The sequence below is a fragment of the Vigna umbellata genome, chromosome 1 (genome assembly GCF_029865625.1).
Source record: "Vigna umbellata cultivar VRB3 chromosome 1, Vumbellata_1.0, whole genome shotgun sequence".
NCBI classification, from domain to species: domain Eukaryota; kingdom Viridiplantae; phylum Streptophyta; class Magnoliopsida; order Fabales; family Fabaceae; genus Vigna; species Vigna umbellata.
The window spans coordinates 96,638,971-96,658,549 of record NC_142165.1 but is presented as its reverse complement, the minus strand read 5'-3'; the positions used below and the strand labels follow the sequence as shown (position 1 = coordinate 96,658,549).

The following is a 19,579-nucleotide window of genomic DNA, read 5'->3' as shown; positions in this document are numbered from 1 at the left end:
TGTCGTTTGCAGTTGTCACAAACACGGGACTGACACCGTTTCCACCTCTCCTCCTAACTGTAAATTCTAAATTACCATAATTATATTAATTGCTTTTTATTTATTTCTAATTATAGTTTCTAAAAACTATTGTTACCTATTGTTCGATTCACATATTATATTAATTAGGATATATTTAGTTTAGTTTTATGCTTAATTTTTACTATATCTGTAATAAGTTTATCACATTTAAAATTCAATTTTCAAATATTTATTTTTTATTTATAAAAGTTCAAAATGTGTTTCGTTTATAAATTATTATTACTTCAACATATTTATATTTTAGATAATAAAGACATAATAGTTGTGTTAATTATAAAATTGTCGTCAGGATTTCACTACAAGCTATTTTTAAGTGTTGTCGTGATTATTTAAGGGAATATAATATTTCAAAATAAATGTAATAATAACCTAAAAAAAGTTGCAATTAATTGAGGCTCCAAATTTTGGTACAGGATACGATGTTAGAGTGAATTATATGTATCTGAAAGATGTTTTTCGAGTCTCATGCGTATAAATATATTCGCTAATTTCTCGATTTAAAATACACATAAAAATACATATTAAATATTAATATCTCTAAAAGAACTTTATTTATTTTATTCATATATTTATATCCCTCCTTCGTTTACCTATATTGACTTAGGTTGTGTTGAAAGGTGATTGCGAATTTTCAACTTTTTTAAAATGAAGATGGAACAGATTTATATTTCAATCAATTGTATTTATTTTAAACGTCAAGGAAAAGTTTTTATTTCATTTTTAATTAAAAGTAATAATTTCATTATCTTTGATAATGATTTTTCTATCATTATACTTAAATTATTTATCCACAATATCAGCACTACCATGATTGATATTATTCCTCTTACTATAATCATTCCAATTTGTACAAACATTATCACAATAATAACACTATTATTTGTATAGTTATTCTTAATACTTAATTCTTATTATCAGAATTATTATTAGTATAACTGTCACCATTAGCAGTGATATTTTCTCTTTCCTCACTGTTGCACTATTACTTCTTTTCACTTTTATTATTGTCAATCATATATTATTACTATTATTATTGTTAGCACGTAACATAAAACTAATTTTAACAAGATATCAATATTTTAAATTAGTTTATTTTAAAAATAAAAATTAGAATAATGTAGTTTTCAAAATCAAAAGTTACCCAAAAAAATGTGTTTTTAAATTTATACTTACAATCAAAAGCCACATTGAACGAACTTTTTAAGTTTTTAGTTTTAAATTTGTTTTGGATATAAAAAGTAGAATGTAGTAGTATGAGCCATATTGTATACATAGTTAACTTTTTTATATTGATTTTTTTTTATATTGAACTTTAGATTTTTTTTGGCTCTCCCAATAAACATCAGGTAAAAGAAACGTAATATGTGATTGATTTATCTTTCAACTCTTGCAAAAATGTTAAGTAAACAAGAAAATTTGTCAAATACAACATTATCCAATATTGTGGGATAACAGCTGATTTAATTCGAACTTGATTAGGATTTAAATATATATGACTTTATCTAAATCAATGGATATATACATTTGAAAATTTAATTAATAGCAATGGTAAATACTATGGTGCAGAGCATGAAACATAACACCAAATAGTTGCCTTAACAGACGTGGCAGCTTCCTTTGACATTGGTTTGTGGCTACCGACTAATAACGGTGTAATCGCCGCAAAATACAGACACGTGTTAAAATAAAGACAACCTACGTTTCAACGTGCTTCCAACTTTTAAACGTGCGGTACAATTTATTTTATTTTATTTTAGTTTCTAATTTTCTATTATTTTTGTCATGTTCATATTTTTAAAATGAAAGAAGTCCTTAATTTTTTATTCTATACCTAATTTTCACATTTGTTAAAATATAAGTATCAGTTAAATTAATTTAATGCTATAAATTTCGTGAAATTAAAATTTACAATTATCATAATCATATATAAGAATGAACAAATGTAAGGATATTACGAATGTTGCTATTATATATATATATATATTTGGTAAAAAGGAAAATCTTATTATTTTATGAGTCTTTTCCTATTTTAATCATAATTTCAATTTTAACTACATGATCTTTTTAATTAATAAAAGAAAAAAATAGCAGATCTAATTTTCCTCATTTCTCTATACCAATACGAAACTATATTATGTAATCTTTATCTAAATAATCGATGTTAGATATCGTACAACAACAAAATGTGGTTGTATTAGTAATTAACGTGCTATATTGAAAGACAAAGACCACGCACGGACCTGGCTTTTGCAACTTGGAATAGTACAATTGTCGGTCTTCACATCACATTATTGTTTCAAAAGTTCATCAAATTCAGCATGTACTTTGTCGAGGGTGAAGAATCTGGTTCACAAGAATCTCTGGAAGTTTTTTAGTAGCCTGTGCAAGTATCAATACGTGAATTGAAAGCAATTGGTACATGTGCAACTCAACAATATAGGAAATATACAAAGATGCTAACCTGGAAATTCCTCATGTGCAAAATAGGCTCACACCCAACATCTGCCACTGATTTCCCATTTGGTGTTTGCAACTTAAATCGCTCTGCCTGGTATGCAGAAAGGATATTTTCTTCATCAGGCAGGTTACAGCAAACTTTCAGGAGTGAGCTCAGAGAATTCATCTGAAAGGTTGAAGATGTAATCAGATGACAGCTTCCAAGAAAAAAAACTGAAGAAAACTGGTTACAATCCAGATAAAACCCACCTGGATGTGAAAAATGATAGAACTAAAGTGTTTTCATTACATTTTAGCAGTAAACCTATAATGTACTTAATTACCTTCCCATTATAGTCGTTTATTCAACCGCTATTCAAGATCTTGTCAATCTACTAGCATATCTCAAAATGGTTATAAACTGAGCTAAGCATTTGTAAAACAAATGACAAACTCTACCTTCATGTATGGACAAGATGCACAGCCACCATGAATGGAACAGCCCTCCCCGCTGGCTATTCCTGGTACCACGGGAAGTATGATATCACCCACTTTGGCAGATTGAACACCTGAGGATAAACTTGAGGATGTTTTTGAGATTGAGTCAGAAGAAACTGGAAAGATTATTTCAACTGTAACTTTTGCTTTTTCAGAAGAGGACTTCGCAGGCTCCAACAAACTACGAACTTTAGCCACAATTGAAGTCACCATCCCAGATTCTGTTCCTAAAACAAATTGGAGATGATCATTTATATTTCTGTCCAAAGCTTCCTGAACCCGATCTTGTATGAAATCTAAAATATTCTTAGTGGAGCCTACTACGCCCATTCCCCTTCTCTTTGCTTCCATTGCCAATGAAAACATCTCTCCAGGAACCTCAAGATGAGCAGTGAGAAACGCATCACAATACATTTCTTTGATATTCTCCACAACTTCATGGCCAAATAGATGGTGAACAATGCATGTTCCATCCTGGCAACAAGTCACAAAAGCATATATAACCATGAAATGAAGTACGGAACCATAGATTGCTAGTATTAGCCTACTAAAATAAACACACACACACACACCAGCAGATGATAAGCGAATACAATACAAGCCATATTATACAATCAAACTTTTCTAAAATGTACAATAAGAATGAGATATCATACTAGCTTACAGTATATATAATTGCCACGTGGAAAATAATGTACATCCCAAAAGGATAAAACAGCAGATCTGAACCAAATGTATAGACATAACATGTAAATGAAGCACATCAAAATCCAAATGAATCAGATTCTTTCCTGGCTTTTTTAAAAACGTGCTAAAGATCTCACCTCAAAATAGTGAAGTCGAGGTAATAATGATCTAATAGAGTCTTGACTGTGCTCGGGATGTATTGCAGCAATCTCTTCATCGGTCATCTTTGCCATTTGTTGGAACAGTTCTTTAATGTTTGCACCCATGTAAGAATCAGGTCCATACCATATGCTCAAATCTGGAACTTGAGCAAATGCCTGCATAAATATGACCAACATATTATTTAAAGAAACGACTAAATGGGCTTGGTGGTGATCATCATATGATGCTTTCATATGACCATTACAATGTCAAAGAGGAATAGTAGAGGTTTGTATCTGACCAACCTGTAGGATAGTCTGGACAACATTTGATGAAGTACAGGTTATTGTAGGCACAAGCTCATGAGCAAATGCCTTTGTCTCTAACTTAGTGTTAATGTATATGACGTGCAAAGACGTAGACCTGGAAGCAGCTGAAAGATATTCCATGTAAGTAGGAGTAGCTGCAGCATCAGCCAGAGAGCAACCAATTTGCTCATTTGACATCCTATACACACCAACCTGCAAGTAATTATCCAAAGAAAAATTAAGGAGTAAGGATTAACACAGACCAGATACTGAACTTTACTAATATGGTTAGCTGCAGCACATATGACCTGCTTCATACAAAACCATTCACCAATGTTTATAAATAGGAAATTAAATAGAGTCCATCTTCTAGACAGCCTTCACTTATCATTACTTATTTCGCCTGCTGATGGCTATCTTCAAAACAGAGAACAAAAAAAAAACAAGAAAATTGCATACCTCACTAAAACCCGCTTGATCAAGAATGGCACGCACATTTTCTGACATAAAATCCACACCCAACACTGTTATGAACTGGCATCCAGCTTTTGCCATTTTAACTGCAGTATCTGCCATGACCAGTGAATCAGATATATGGATATGTGGCCATTGCTTCTGAGCAGCAGTTAAAATGCCTTGGACCTCAGGATCCATGTAAAAGTGTGCAACAACACCAATGTTGTTCTCCTTCAGCAAATTGACTAATTCATCAACTTTTAACTCGTTAGGGAACAGATATTTTGCCTGCAGTGGAGCTAGAACCAAATTAGGAGAACAATGCTGTCAGGTCATGATCCAAGAAATTATGGCATTTGTGGTGGGATAACCATCCATTATGATGTGAAGTAGCATGTCCTTTCAGAGAAGAACCAGTTGAACGGATAAAGTAAGCATGGTGACAGAATGTTTTTAATTGAAGTTCATTAACAAAACAAAGAGGAAAAAGAAAAATCCCAAAAATTACTAAAAGCCCAAATTAACAAGTTAGTATGTACAGCTTAACCTACTTCACAACTCTTGGTCCTTGGTTGATATGTCATGCATATTGAGTTGTTCAACTTTGAGAAAAAATATCTCATCCAACCAAAGCACCACCAAAAAAATGAGCAGGAAGTTTTCGGTACAGTGGGACTTTCATCAAATACAAAATTTGTACGCACAAAAGTGTCTTACAAAGATCGTAAGATGATGGTGTTTCTCAATACAACTAATCAATAGTAAAGATGTAACAAGTAGAAAGGCATAGCTTAGTTAAACATATGGTCACAATACACCATTGTCTAGTTGATGTGTTGGATGCACAGTACAAGAAATTGAGCGAAAGAAAGGGAAGAAAAGAAGGAGAAGAAAGGTTGGGGTAGATAAGGGCCGAAGGAAGAGGGTGAAAGAAGAAAGAAAGAAAAGGTGGTCCCTCATTTAACTTATTAAGAATGATTAAAATTTGTGTCTTGCAATCATCTTTCCTTTTTTGTTATTTGACAATTACTTACCATCGAACAGATATTGTCCGGTAGTTAGTTTTTTACCAAATCAAAATCACTTTGGCTACTACCACCATGTATCCACCATCCAACAATCAATAAGACAAAACACATTAAGAGAAAAAAAAGAAAAATAGTCATCCACCTTTTGAGGAGGATCAGATCCTCAAGATAACAAAAGGAAACCTGCGGTCACTAGTTCTCTTCACAGTTCTTCACTTTTTTGACGGTGTAAGATTCTTTTAGACTGAAACCACTCCCAGCCCCAGAAACAACAAATTATGCCGAAAAGAAAAGAGAGGAAAAAAAGCAAACAAACAAACCATTCGTGATTGGATGAACTCGAGAGATTCAGAATAAAATATGACAAACGGTGCTAACCTGGGCTTCAGCGTAGCTACCCTTGGGAAAAACCCCATCAGAGGTAATAACCAAGGAAGGAAAAGGCTCAAAGGGAAACTTCCCTTCCCTCTGAGCCACCAACTGCTTGGTCCTCTTCTGCATGCTCACCAGCACGTTGTGCCACGTGTTAACCCTCGAACGCCCACTCCCTCCCGGCAACCCCGCATTCAGACCAGCCAAATCGTCCGTGCTCACATTCACAACTTCCTCCGGCTTTGAACCATCCAGCACCCACACCAGACACGCGCAGAAACCCCTCGTAATATCCGAATCACTGTCCGCCGCCACCCTCACTTTCCCCTCCTCGTCGATCCCCACCTCCACCCAGACGCGCGAGGTGCACCCCATCACCCGGTTCGAGTCGACCCGACCCGACTCCGCCATAGGCTCCATCGCCGCGGCGAAGTCAAGCAGGCGCTTCACCCGCTCCCTCGGCTCCTGCAGCAACCGGAACTCCGCCGCGAGCTGCTCGAGCTTGGACGGAACAACGAGCTCCGAGGTGGCGATCGCGGAGCAGGAAATCACAGGGTTTGGCTTGACCGAACTTGAACGGCGTCGGAGGCATTTGAAGGGTTTAAGTAACGGAAGTTGTTGTTTGAGGGGTTGGAAGATGAAGGGTTTTGGTTTGCATGAGGTTGGGAGGAAAAAGGAAGTGGAGACATTGGTGTTCACAGTGATAACTGCCATGGCTAGTTAGTAGGAATGCTTGGAAAGGGTTGAATTGGAGCGAAAGGGTTAAAATAACTCCAAAAGTGGGAACGGTTGGGAAGAAACAACATGAAGAATCAGTGAAGGGCCCAAAGGGGGTGATTCCCCCCATTTTGGCATTTGTTGCTCTTTTTTCTGTTCCAGCATCTTGTCACTGTTATGTTATGTGAGCTTAAACACGACAATTTTGCCGAAAAAGGACAGGTTAAGATTTGTAATAAGTAAGATTAGTAGCACATATTTGCATAATGTTTTCTATAAAACATGTCCCAAATATTTTCTTCTTAGAGTGGGCCTAGGCACATTCTATGCACTATATTTCTCTAGCAGTTTCGCCTACTCGCATTTCTTGTGAGCATCTTTCCCAAAGTTGACATTGCATAATATCTGAAATCTACGTAAGAATAAGAATAAATAAACTACTAATTTCTGTTAAAGTGTTTTTCTTTATTTCATGTCATTTTTAAAGTATCAAATATTTATCATTTTGATCGTTAAATGAAATTTAAGAACTAATTTAGAAGGTTTGTAATCCTTTAAAAATTGTTTAACTTAATGTATAATGCATCCAAGATAATACTTTAAGAATGAAATTCAATACTTTCATCTATATTAAAATAAAATTTTCTAATTTTGTATTTTGGATACTTTAAGTACGTGCTTGACTAAAAAAGCATGAAGAAGAAACAAATAGTGAGTTTAGTAGTATGAACCCAGAAAGAAGAAAGATGAGTTGTCAGAGGAGAATTATATAACTGTCCGTTTTGTTTTTTTTTTTTTCTGTTTTACGTATGGAAAAAGTATTTTTAACAATTTTTTTTATAAGTGTTTACGAATTAGTCTGTGGATTGATTTTAAATAAGTATATCAATAACATAGTAATACATAATTTATTATCATGCTAAAAAAAATTATTAATGATCTTTTACTTATATAACTAAATACAAATAAAAAAACAGGGATAAATTTGTAATTGACAAAAGTATTACTTTTTATTTTTTATTTAAAACCACATATATATTATCACTCTTTTTCTTAAAAAAAATTAATCATTTTCATTTATTTCCGTCCTCACTCAACTTCATCATGGAAATTTCTAATCCGTTCCATTTAGTTGGAAAAATTAAATAATACTAGTAATAGGTCTATTCACGTATTTGACGAGTTCAAAAGTCACGCACTGGTGTAATGATGATGATAGAACAAGATGCTATTTTTCTTTCATTCAAAGTTAGGCGATTCTTTATCTCTTTCTTGAATAAAATTTTCAAAGATACGTGTATAGAATAACATTTGAAAATTAATTGTAGAACTACTTTTTGATAACATATATATATATATATATATATATATATATATATATATATATATATATATATATTAAATTCCGATAGTTAAACTGTAAAATAAAAAATATCCTTTTAATTTTATTAAATTCAGAATCATTTTATATTTTCTTAAACAAAATTTATATAAATAAATTTCAATTATAAGATTAGTAAACCTAAAATATATAACTAATCCATAATTCAGAATAGATAATGGTTAGTTAATATTTGTAAGACCCATAAAAAAAATAAAAGTAATTTATATATGTTGTGGTTTTGAATAATTATTTATGGTGTGAAAAATGTATAATGAAAGTTGTTAGACTCAAATAAATTTTGATAACATGTTTTATTTCATTTTGTTCCATAATTGTAATAAGATGTTATATGATACTAATATGATATTAAAATATTGAGTATATGATTTTAATATTTTATTCTAGTATATTGTATAACTAGGATATATATATCAATATTTTATTAAGTTAGAATATACATCTAGTATATGAGTTGTCTATAGTAGAAATACTCATTATTTTGTCTAATGAAATTGTAACATCTTACTTTTCTCTCTTCCATAATGAGGTCTTATCTTCTTTTCGCCACAAACCTATAATTCATTTCTTTCCACCTAACAACTTTGAAATTTTGACTCGACTCCAAACTTCTTCCCAATGAAACCAAATAGGAAAAACCTACAAAAGTTAAGCGTAGATTAAGGGAGAGTGGTCTCTTTGTGGTAGGAACCATTCAACACTAAGGTTGTTGGTTTTCAAGGATAAATACATTGGTTTTTTGCCTTAATAAAACTTAAGAAAACAAATTAAAACTTAGGAGAGAAGTGAGGTTGGTCTGAGAAAGAAAGAAAATGGTGCACAAAGTAGAGAAGTTGGACAAACTCAGTCTAGATCTAGACGTTTGGAGTTACTAAACTTGAGGTAGGGGAATTAATAATTTCTTATATATGATATTTATACATGCTATGATCATGAATATGAGCCATGAACATGTTAAAATTTTGGTAATGGTAGTTATATATTCACTTGTGTAAATTTAGTTTTCATGATTATAATTTTATTATTTTCGAGTTACTATGGTAAAACCTTCCTTTTAGTTTTTTTTACTGTTGGATTCAACTAACATTTTAATATATGAATCCTAAGACCTATTTATTCACTTTGACTGTTCGGATCATTAATTAGAAGTCTGTACTTGGAGAAATAAATCCTGCATGTTTGAGTAAATTAATTACCCATGTAATTCTGTTATTGAGTGCTCTTGGTAAAATATAGATTCTGACCTATTTGACCGTTAGATCAACCTGAAAATTTGGTATATGCTTCCTAAGATATATTACTACACCTTGATCGATCGAATTTGTAATTGGAAGTCTATGTTTTGAGAAATTAATTTCGAAATTGTGAAAAATTTGATGAACACTATATTTTTGTTCTTAAGTTGGTAAAAACTTCAAATATATTTCATTTACCGTTAGATTGAGCCCAAACTTTAGTATGTAGTGCATAAGACATATTAAGTCATCTTGATCGTTCAGATTTGTAATTAGATGTCTGTGTTTAGAGGAATTTATTCCGCATTTTGAGTATAATCGAAAACCACTTAAATTCATGTCCTTATGTTACCTCGGTAAAACCTCAATATCTACCTAGTTAAGCGTTAGATTAATCTGAAATTTTAATATGTAGTTCCTAACACATAGTGAATTACTTTGCCCTTTCAGATTTTAAATCGGGGGTACAGATGTAGAGATATTAGTTTCGTATCTTCTCAGGGATCTCAATATTGCTTAATTTCTGTTTTTGGATCATTTATACAAAAATTAAGATTTTCGCCTTCTTAACTGTTGGATCGGACTGAAAATTTTACCATGTGATCTAAACATGTTGTTAATTAGTTTGATTGGTTCAGATCTTTAATTAATGATATGTGTAAAGAGTAATCTTTCCACGAAATAGTAAATTTATTTGTATTGGGTAAAATCTTGAGTAATTATATTCTTAAATTGTATGCGTAGTTGTATTTTGAGGATTGGAAGATGAGTAATATGATATATTCTATATTAGAAATTAAATTATATTGAACATTATTGAGTTTATAATTATTATTTGAGTTAAATCATGGACTGTAAATCATTTGATGGTAAATTTGGATGGGTTGTTGATAATGACATATTTTACCATGAATTCAGTAATGAATTAAGAGAAAATGTCAACCCTTCCTTAACTTTTTACCTTGTAAACCCTAGTTTTCTTTTAGTTTGTTAAGTGGTTGCACCTTAAGCTCTAATGAGATATTTTGATCACTAATCCCTTCTTTTATGTGCTTAAAGTAGTTGGAAGAACTCTATGCATCAAATGAAGGTACTGGAAACCAAGGAAAGCAAGAAAAAAAACAAAAATGAAGAACAATAATTCTGCTGAAGCTAGCTCGAGCCCCCCTAGTCTGTGGGGGCTTGAGCGCCAGTGCATCAGGACTGTCGTGCGCCTGAGCCCCCCTCCTTTTAGGGGCTGGAGCACCAACTTTGCTAACAAGGCAGATTTGCCTTATTTAACTCATAGGCATGAAGAGCTTTACATCTTTTGACACCCAGGTGTGTTTTCTCTCATTTGGAGCACTTGGAGGTGAGCTCGGAGTTGTGGAAACTGTGCATTTTCTTCCTTGGGTCTTCTTCCTTCTTCCATTTCCACCATTGTTGTAAGCTCAAGCTCTCCATTCATGGAGAGCTAGTTTCATTGTTGTTGGGGGATTGATGTAGCCACTGAAATCTTATGTAAACTACTTTGCTTTGAATGAATATATGCCTCTTCCATTGATTGTGAGTGTTTAATTCCTTTTCTTAATGCTTGTTGTGAAGTAGCTACTTATGACATGATTTTAGGGTTTGCTCGATATTGGGAAATGTTGGGTAAATTTGGACTTGGATTAAACACCTAAAGGAAATAGTATCTAGGGATAGAGCTAGGACCTTGGTTGTCTTAAATCTCAATTCTTAATGCGAAAATAATTGTTTGGTCTTCCAAGGGATTGGAGCCTAATAAAGAAGTCTAGGCTCTCTCTACCAAGGGATTGGGTTTGAGTAATTTAGTAGATTGACATAAGCATATTAATGAAGAGGAAGTGATTTTCTTTACATAAGAGTGAAGTAGGTGAAATCATATCCCCAACAATACCATTCCATATCATTTCAAATCTTCTCATTTCCAAGTGTTTGAGTATCAAAGACACTTTTATCATTTATGTTGCATGTTTACTTTAGTTGCACTAAAACCTAAATTATGAGCATTCTTTAGTCTGAGTTAGTTGGAAATTATACAATTGTTTGGTGACATGAGTCTCTTGAAAAACAATATCCGGTCTTACCGGTTTTATTACTTGAAATGATTTAGTATACTTGCCAAAGTCTCAACAGTTGTATAGGTATTCTTGCCATAATTGTAAATTCGAATTTTATTTATTTTCTACGACTTTGGTAAGTCAGGAGGAGAGAGGTTCGAAGCCGGACACTACTTTGGTAAGTAGGTGGGAGGATGAGAGGTCAGTTTGACATAAACCGTACTGCTTTGGTAAGTAGGTGGAATGTCCCATGCTATGCTACTTTGGTAAGTAGATAATATCACTTGTTTGTGTTACTTTGGTAAGTAGAGAATATTACCTTGTGCTACTTTGGTAAGTAGACAATATCACCTTGTTGCTACTTTGGTAAGTAGATAAAAAAAAATAACCTTGTTAGATTACTTTGGTAAGTAGTCAGTATCACATGACTATGCTACTTTGGTTAGTAGACATAAGGATTGTTGACTGCTTTGCTTTGGTAAGTAGGCAAGTTAATAATATGTTGTATTGAATCTAGTAAATGGACTAATGATTTTGACTTGAGAAATATTATATAGTATTAATGTGATAGTCTGTTCTTGAGTATGTTTGAGATGCATCAATTGGACTGATTCTCACACTTGTGATATTAAGATTGCGGATGATGTATATTTCTTGATTCTATTAGCTCACCCTACTCTTTGTGTTTGTGTATGTGAATGCAATGATCGTATAATGTGTGATATTATATGGGAGCAGAAACTATTTTAGATGAATTAGCATATGATTCTGGACCTGCTTAGAAGATGAGAGATTTGTGAGAAAAAGAGACATGGAGAATTTCTAAATAATTATACGTTTGAATTTCCAAACTGTGTGAAATTTTAAATTTTAGAATTTTTTGAACTGTGTGGAATTTTATTTTTAGAAGACTTGTGTTGTAATAAAGAACTTAATATTTTGTTGGTGTTGAATGAACATTTGCCTGAAGGCGAATATGTCAATGACTCAACTCTTTATAAAGGCAAATTGTTTAACAGCGAATGTTTTTGATTTTTTTCAATTGGAGCTACAGTAAGGATGACGGAGAAAATGTTAGAGTCAGATAGATGAAAGAGTAAAGATTGAGAGGAATGAGGGAGATGAGTAAGGGTGGGGGTTTCTTGTTTTTTTAGTTTTGAGAATGAAAATTATTCAAATACCCTTAACCTTAAAACTTAGAATCCATAATATATGCGAACATTTTTATCTACTAAAATTCAGTACACATTGCTAAAATGTATCAACTAAATAAAGTGTACGCAGGTTAGCAAACTCATACATATATATATATATATATATATATATATATATATATATATATATATACATACATATATATATATATACATACATACATATATATATACATACATACATATATATATACATACATACATATATATATACATACATACATATATATATATACATACATACATATATATATACATACATACATATATATATACATACATACATATATATATACATACATACATATATATATACATACATACATATATATATACATACATACATATATATATACATACATACATATATATATACATACATACATATATATATACATACATACATATATATATATACATACATACATATATATATACATACATACATATATATATACATACATACATATATATATACATACATACATATATATATACATACATACATATATATATACATACATACATATATATATACATACATACATATATATATACATACATACATATATATATACATACATACATATATACATACATACATATATATATACATACATACATATATATATACATACATACATATATATATACATACATACATATATATATATACATACATACATATATATATACATACATACATATATATATACATACATACATATATATATACATACATACATATATATATACATACATACATATATATATACATACATACATATATATATACATACATACATATATATATATACATACATACATATATATATATACATACATACATATATATATATACATACATACATATATATATATACATACATACATATATATATATACATACATACATATATATATACATACATATATATATATATATATATATATATATACACACACACACTTTTAGATATCGCTTTCTTAGCAAAGATTTTCAAAATAATTTTACAATGAATATTTAATGACTCATATTCTGTATATACATATTTAAAGCCTATTTTGTATTCTCAACAAGCTTTTGATATATATGTCTGATTCTAGTATGCTTACTATTTTTTTTATCAATTAGGATAAGTTGTGCTTGTTATGTTTTAATTTCACCACATTTTTAGCTAATATGAAACTTCTATACTTTTTTTTTCCCTATAATTTGATATGTAAATATTATTTTCAGTTGATTCTTTTTCATTAAGTTCTAGACATCTATGGCTTTAAAACAAACATCAGGTTTCCTGAATTTGAAGTTTCTATTTTTTTTATTTTGGAAGTTAGGATAAATTTACTTAATTTCATATATACTGGATTAATGTTGAAGTATTTATAATTGGATCCAAAACTAAGACCTAATTTGCATTCCTAATAAGACTAATTAAACTCTAGTTACAAAATCATTGATTTATTTTCTAATTTTTCATACTAAATTAATTGATTCTCTCTTTTATCCTTTTTTTTTTCTGATATAGCTAACATAACACATTTTACATTAGTTCAAATTTAAGCTACGTGATATACTCAGGAAGTTTTGTGGCGAAGCGATTGGTGACAATGGAGGTGTTTTTGCAGGATTAGGAGAAGCAAATGAAGGCGGTAGAGTGCAGGAGAAGCTTTCTAATGGTGACGGTGAGCGACTGTAACAAAAACTAACAAGAACAATGACTCTTCAAGTCCCAACAGGGGCAGCGATGACCCTCCAAAGTCTAATGACATACCAACATAGAGTAGACTGAAATCAAGGACGACCAACAATGGAGAACCAAAAATGCAGCAAAAAACACAAAATGCATGAGCTAGAATGCGTGAGCAAATAACAGTGAAAGTGGAATTGTATATAATGGAATTTCTAGGATTTCTCTTTCACAGAGGGAGATTAAGAAAACAGAATATTATGTGCAATTGTATATAGTAGAATAAACACAACTATATGCATCTTCGTATTCGGTTTAAATTTAATTCAATTTTGCAGAACTGAGTTTGTAGAAGTATTGTATGTATATATTATTATAATATTATGTTTTGAAATTATTTCTAATTTGATTTTCAATTTTTTTTCTCATACTTTTAATAACAAAATTGTCTAGTCGACCTAATTATCTTAATAAACATTTTCTTTAATGAATATTTTATAAATAATTTACACATGTTTGTGGAGTAATACAAAATTTGAGGTTATAATAATACATCATATTTATCGGAGTCTTATTTTTTTTTAGCTGAATGTTCACGCAAGTATATAATTATATTCCCTTTCCACGGCGCATTTTACGGATCCCAACATTTTTTTTTTTCTGTGATGATCAGCATCAGTTACCTATAATGCGAGCTATAATATGTTACATGTTATAAAGAACAAACGAAAAAACAAAGTTATACTTGATTCTCAGAACCGACTATGTTTTTCGTAGAAATGAATATTTTCGATTAGTTTTTTCAATGCATGTGTTATTTCACTACTTGCATCAGCATTCAGCGTAAATATAAGTTTTGGGCTGCTTACTCTCCATAGGTAAAAGCATGCAAGCATGCGAGGAAACGGTACAGTGATATATTTTTATATTTATTTGAGACATACGTAAAATAATTATAAAAGAATAAAATTTATATTCTTAAAAAAAATGTCAAATAGATATAAAAAATTTATGTGTGTGAAATTATATTTTTTTCATGCACAAATAGCCATTGTACGTACGTGCTTGACGCAATCAATGGATAAGCAGAAAACATACACAGATCAAACAAATATACAAGACCAAAGTATATTTTGGAAAAGTATTTTTAACTTTGACGAACATCAAGCAGAAAACACTTCTCTCCGTTTTAACATTCAAGGTTAAACCATGAATTTTATTTCACAACCGCTATCCAACCACACACCCATCGTTACTTTAGTAGTAACTTTCTCCAAAACATAAAGGAAAGAAGAAGAAATTAAACATTGAAGAGACTATTAAAGGTGGATATGTGAAGGTTTACATCCACTTCCTAAAAGGGTATTGGTTGAAGGAGAAGTGGAACCTTCTTGTTGACAGTGATTCCATATCTCTCGTTCATGTCAATACCTTGCACAGTTGCATCAGTTTTAGCCACTTTCCAATCGAACCAAAATAAAGAAGATTAGCAAGAGCATACTCAGCTACACTGATCCCAAATGTAATTCCAGGGCATCCCCTTCTTCCGCCACAGAATGGAATATACAAATCTTGTCCTTTGAAATCTACGTCCCTCTTTTCAAATCTATCAGGAAGGAACTTGTCAACACTCAATTTTGTCCGGGTTGAAAAAAAAATGTGTTTTTATTGTTTTTTTATTTTTACTTTACCTTTTTGTTTTACTTTTTTTTTATTATGTATTTAGTTTTTTGCTTTTAATTCAATTTCTTTTTTTTTTTTTTTTTATCTTCAATTTGTTTTAATAGAATTAATTAAAAATTTGAAAGAATAAAATTAAAACTGAAAATAATTAAAAGATAAAATAAAATTGAAATAAATAAAATAAAAAGAAAAAAAACATGGAAAAGGGGTATGTGGGAGGCGTGTCTCAGCAAGGGGGACCAGGTGGTTAAGGGAATATTTTCTAAGATTTTGGGAGAGAGAGAAAACGGGGGAGATGAGGTGGTTAGAAGGAGGATTTTGGTGGAGAAGGGGAGAAAAAAAAAAAGCAGAGGGAAGGGGGAATGATTCTGGTTTTTTTGGAGAGAAAAAGGAAAAAGGAGGAGGATCACAATGGATCTTTAACTTCATCCCATCGGTCACATGACGGGGGAGCTGAACTCCAAACTCTCGAGGCCCCCTCACTTCCAACACCATTATCATTCACTCTCACAAGGCTCTGAGAATTGAATTCTCCACCACTCACAAGAGAATCCCAAAAACATTTTCACAAAAAAAGAAGGGAATGGATTCTCACAACCTCCGGTTCTCACTTGCACAGAAAAAAGCTCTCCTCATCGACCCCTACTATTCAATCTCGTTAGCAGCTCCATTGTCGTAGTGGGCAGACACTTACGAAGCAGAGAAAATCTAGAACGCGAAAGAGGGATACATGTTTCTGTTGTTTACGGCTTGCTTATGTACCCTCCTTCATCCGTTCCCAACAATCCAAAACCACGCCTCACGACTTTCAACAATTAGAGACCAGTACTCTCTCTGCAGAACCCAAACCTGCAAACTGATACCTCTCATGCACGACCCCATTATCATCTTCATCCCTTTCATCTTCATTTTCATCTCCAACACCTTATGACCACGACCCAACCATCACTCACCTACTTCACTCCCCTCACCCAACCATCACTCGCCCCTCACACGACTCTCAATTCCTCTATTCACTTGCACAGAGAAACGCCCTCATCACCAGTTCACCCTTCGTTCTCACCTTCATCTTCTTCAACAACTGGAAAAACAAGGAAGAATTCATTCACTTCGTAACCCCTACCGTGCTTCCTATCACCATTACACCACACCTCATTCCCAAACAAAACAGATCACAGAGAGAGACGTAGAGGAGGCCACAACTCACGGCCTTCAAGCTTCGTGACATCCAATCCGCCAATCCCCTGTCACCGGCCGCTGGCTGCCGAGAAAGGAAGAAGATGATCATCTCCCTCACGCGCGGAGAAGATAAGCAAAGAGGAGGATCCGATGCAGTGGCTAGCGATGCCCCGGTGGTGAACAACGGCGCTGGAAGGACCTTGCAACGCGACCCGCGTCGGCTGACTTCGGTGGAGGCAGCGGCGACGACGTTGCAGGGAGAAAAGCGAGCTCCTCTCTCGCACCCGAGAAAGGAAGAGTGGAAGAGCTAGAGCGGTGGCCGGTGTTGGTCTCGACGACGGGCGTTAGAGCTGGCGGCGGTCTGGACGGCAACGCGCGGTGGCCGGTTCTGGTTGGAGCGGCGGTGAATCTCCGTGAGGGGAAACGGACTTGGGGTCTCTGGAGAATGAGAATAGTGTGGGGAATGAAGGGGAGATGGCAAACCCCTAAGGATTTCTGGACAAAATTGGGCCAAATCCACACCAAAAACAAAAAAGATGTTCCTCCTTGCACCCCCGGTTTTCCCTTTCACAGTGTTTTCCGCTTGGGCTTAGGCCCAGTCCGTTATTAGAAAGAAAAGTGGTCTAGACACCACTGGCAACTCCATTCACACCCCTACCATATGGGCTGAAGTCCATTCCGTTTCTGCAAACAAAAAAAAAAGGAGGTTTGGGCATTGGTTAAGAAATTTCGAGTTGCACTCCTGGTTTTTATCTCTGCACCTCTATTCTTATTGGGTTGTTCTCTTGCTTTATTTTTATGCTTTTGTTCTTTTATTTTTATTTTTATTATTTGTTTGGTTATTAGTTTTTACTGTGTGTAACCCCTTGTATGATAACCCCACTCTTAGATTTGGTTTTTTTATTATTTTATTTTGGCTTATTTGCTGCACTTTAAATATGGAAAAGACGATAATAAAAAATAAAAATATTTTGAAAAGGTTTTAAGCACACGTGCGACCGCTCGCGTAGGCCTTGTGCTAAAAAACCTTTTCCTTTTCTTTTACAAAAAGTGAAAAATCAAATAAATATATTTTGAAAAGGTTTTAAGCACACGTGCGACCGTTCGCGTAGGCCTTGTGCTAAAAAACTTTTTCCTCTTATAAAAGTTAAAAATCAAATAAAAATATTTTGAAAAGGTTTTAAGCACACGTGCGACCGTTCGCGTAGGCCTTGTGCTAAAAAACCTTTTCCTTTTCTTTTACAAAAGTTAAAAATCAAATAAAAATATTTTGAAAAGGTTTTAAGCACACGTGCGACCGTTCGCGTAGGCCTTGTGCTAAAAAACCTTTTCCTTTTCTTTTACAAAAGTTAAAAATCAAATAAAAATATTTTGAAAAGGTTTTAAGCACACGTGCGACCGTTCGCGTAGGCCTTGTGCTGAAAATCTTTTCCTTTTCCTTTTACAAAAGTTAAAAATCAAATAAAAATATTTTGAAAAGGTTTTAAGCACACGTGCGACCGCTCGCGTAGGCCTTGTGCTAAAAAACCTTTTCCTTTTACAAAAGTTAAAAATCAAATAAAAATATTTTGAAAAGGTTTTAAGCACACGTGCGACCGCTCGCGTAGGCCTTGTGTTAGAAAACCTTTTCCTTCTTTATTAAAAATACTAAAATATTCCCAGCTACAAGTAATCTTTCAGCCAGAACTACGTTACCCTTGATTCTCCATCAAAAGTGGAGATACGTAGGAGCAAGGCTAGTCCTTGTCAGGTTCATTTCCCAAAAATACAAAATCATTATCCACAATCAATTTCTCAAACAAAATTCTCAAACAATTTCCTAAACAAAATTTCTTAACACAGTTTCAGAAAGAACTACGTAACCCTGATTTCTCATTTTGAATGAGAATACGTAGGAGCAAGGTCAATCCTTGTCGGGCCCAAAAAACTAAAAAATATATTTTGTTTATTTAGAATTTTATTTTAGGGACTAGTTAAACATTTTGAAAACCACATCATATTCGTGCATTTAGTTAAAGGTACTGCCTTCGGGCAGGCGTTGTAGGGTGCTAATACCTTCCCTACACGTAACCGACTCCCGAACCCAGAATCTGGTTTTCGTGGACCGTGTCTTATTATTTTATGGTTTTTCCGTAGTTTTCCAGAATAAACTATGGTGGCGACTCCAAATCTCTTTTCAAAACCCGTTTCTTTTTTGGATCGTCGTCCCGTCGCGATTCCGGTTGCGACAGATGACGACTCCACTGGGGATTGCTAGAGAGTCGAGCCATTTAATTAGATGCGCGAATTCGATGTGGTTTTGCTTTGTGTTTTTTCTTTCCCTTTTCTCTATCTATGCTTGATATTTGGAATAACTGCAATAACTGTTGAATATTGAACCCTAGGGTA

The 19,579-nt window shown here is 33.0% G+C and overlaps 1 protein-coding gene across 1 annotated transcript; it reads right to left on the bottom strand.

Moving 5' to 3' along the window:
- Positions 1–2,187: 2,187 nt before the first annotated feature.
- Positions 2,188–7,051, bottom strand: QS (quinolinate synthase). Its single transcript, XM_047317594.2, has 7 exons — positions 6,014–7,051; positions 4,611–4,895; positions 4,149–4,364; positions 3,840–4,019; positions 2,977–3,489; positions 2,543–2,704; positions 2,188–2,460 (listed from the first exon to the last, which is right to left on the bottom strand). The coding sequence occupies exons 1-7, from the start codon at positions 6,719–6,721 to the stop codon at positions 2,395–2,397; spliced, it is 2,130 nt and encodes a 709-aa protein (XP_047173550.2). The 5' UTR covers positions 6,722–7,051; the 3' UTR covers positions 2,188–2,394.
- Positions 7,052–19,579: the final 12,528 nt, after the last annotated feature.

Coding starts and splice junctions, on each gene's coding strand:
- QS (XM_047317594.2), bottom strand. CDS start 6,721: ATGGCAGTTATCACTGTGAACACCAATGTCTCCACTTCCTTTTTCCTC. Junction 4,896..6,013: donor GTAGCTACGCTGAAGCCCAG/GTTAGCACCGTT, acceptor GCTCCACTGCAG/GCAAAATATCTGTTCCCTAA. Junction 2,461..2,542: donor TGCACATGAGGAATTTCCAG/GTTAGCATCTTT, acceptor ATACTTGCACAG/GCTACTAAAAAACTTCCAGA.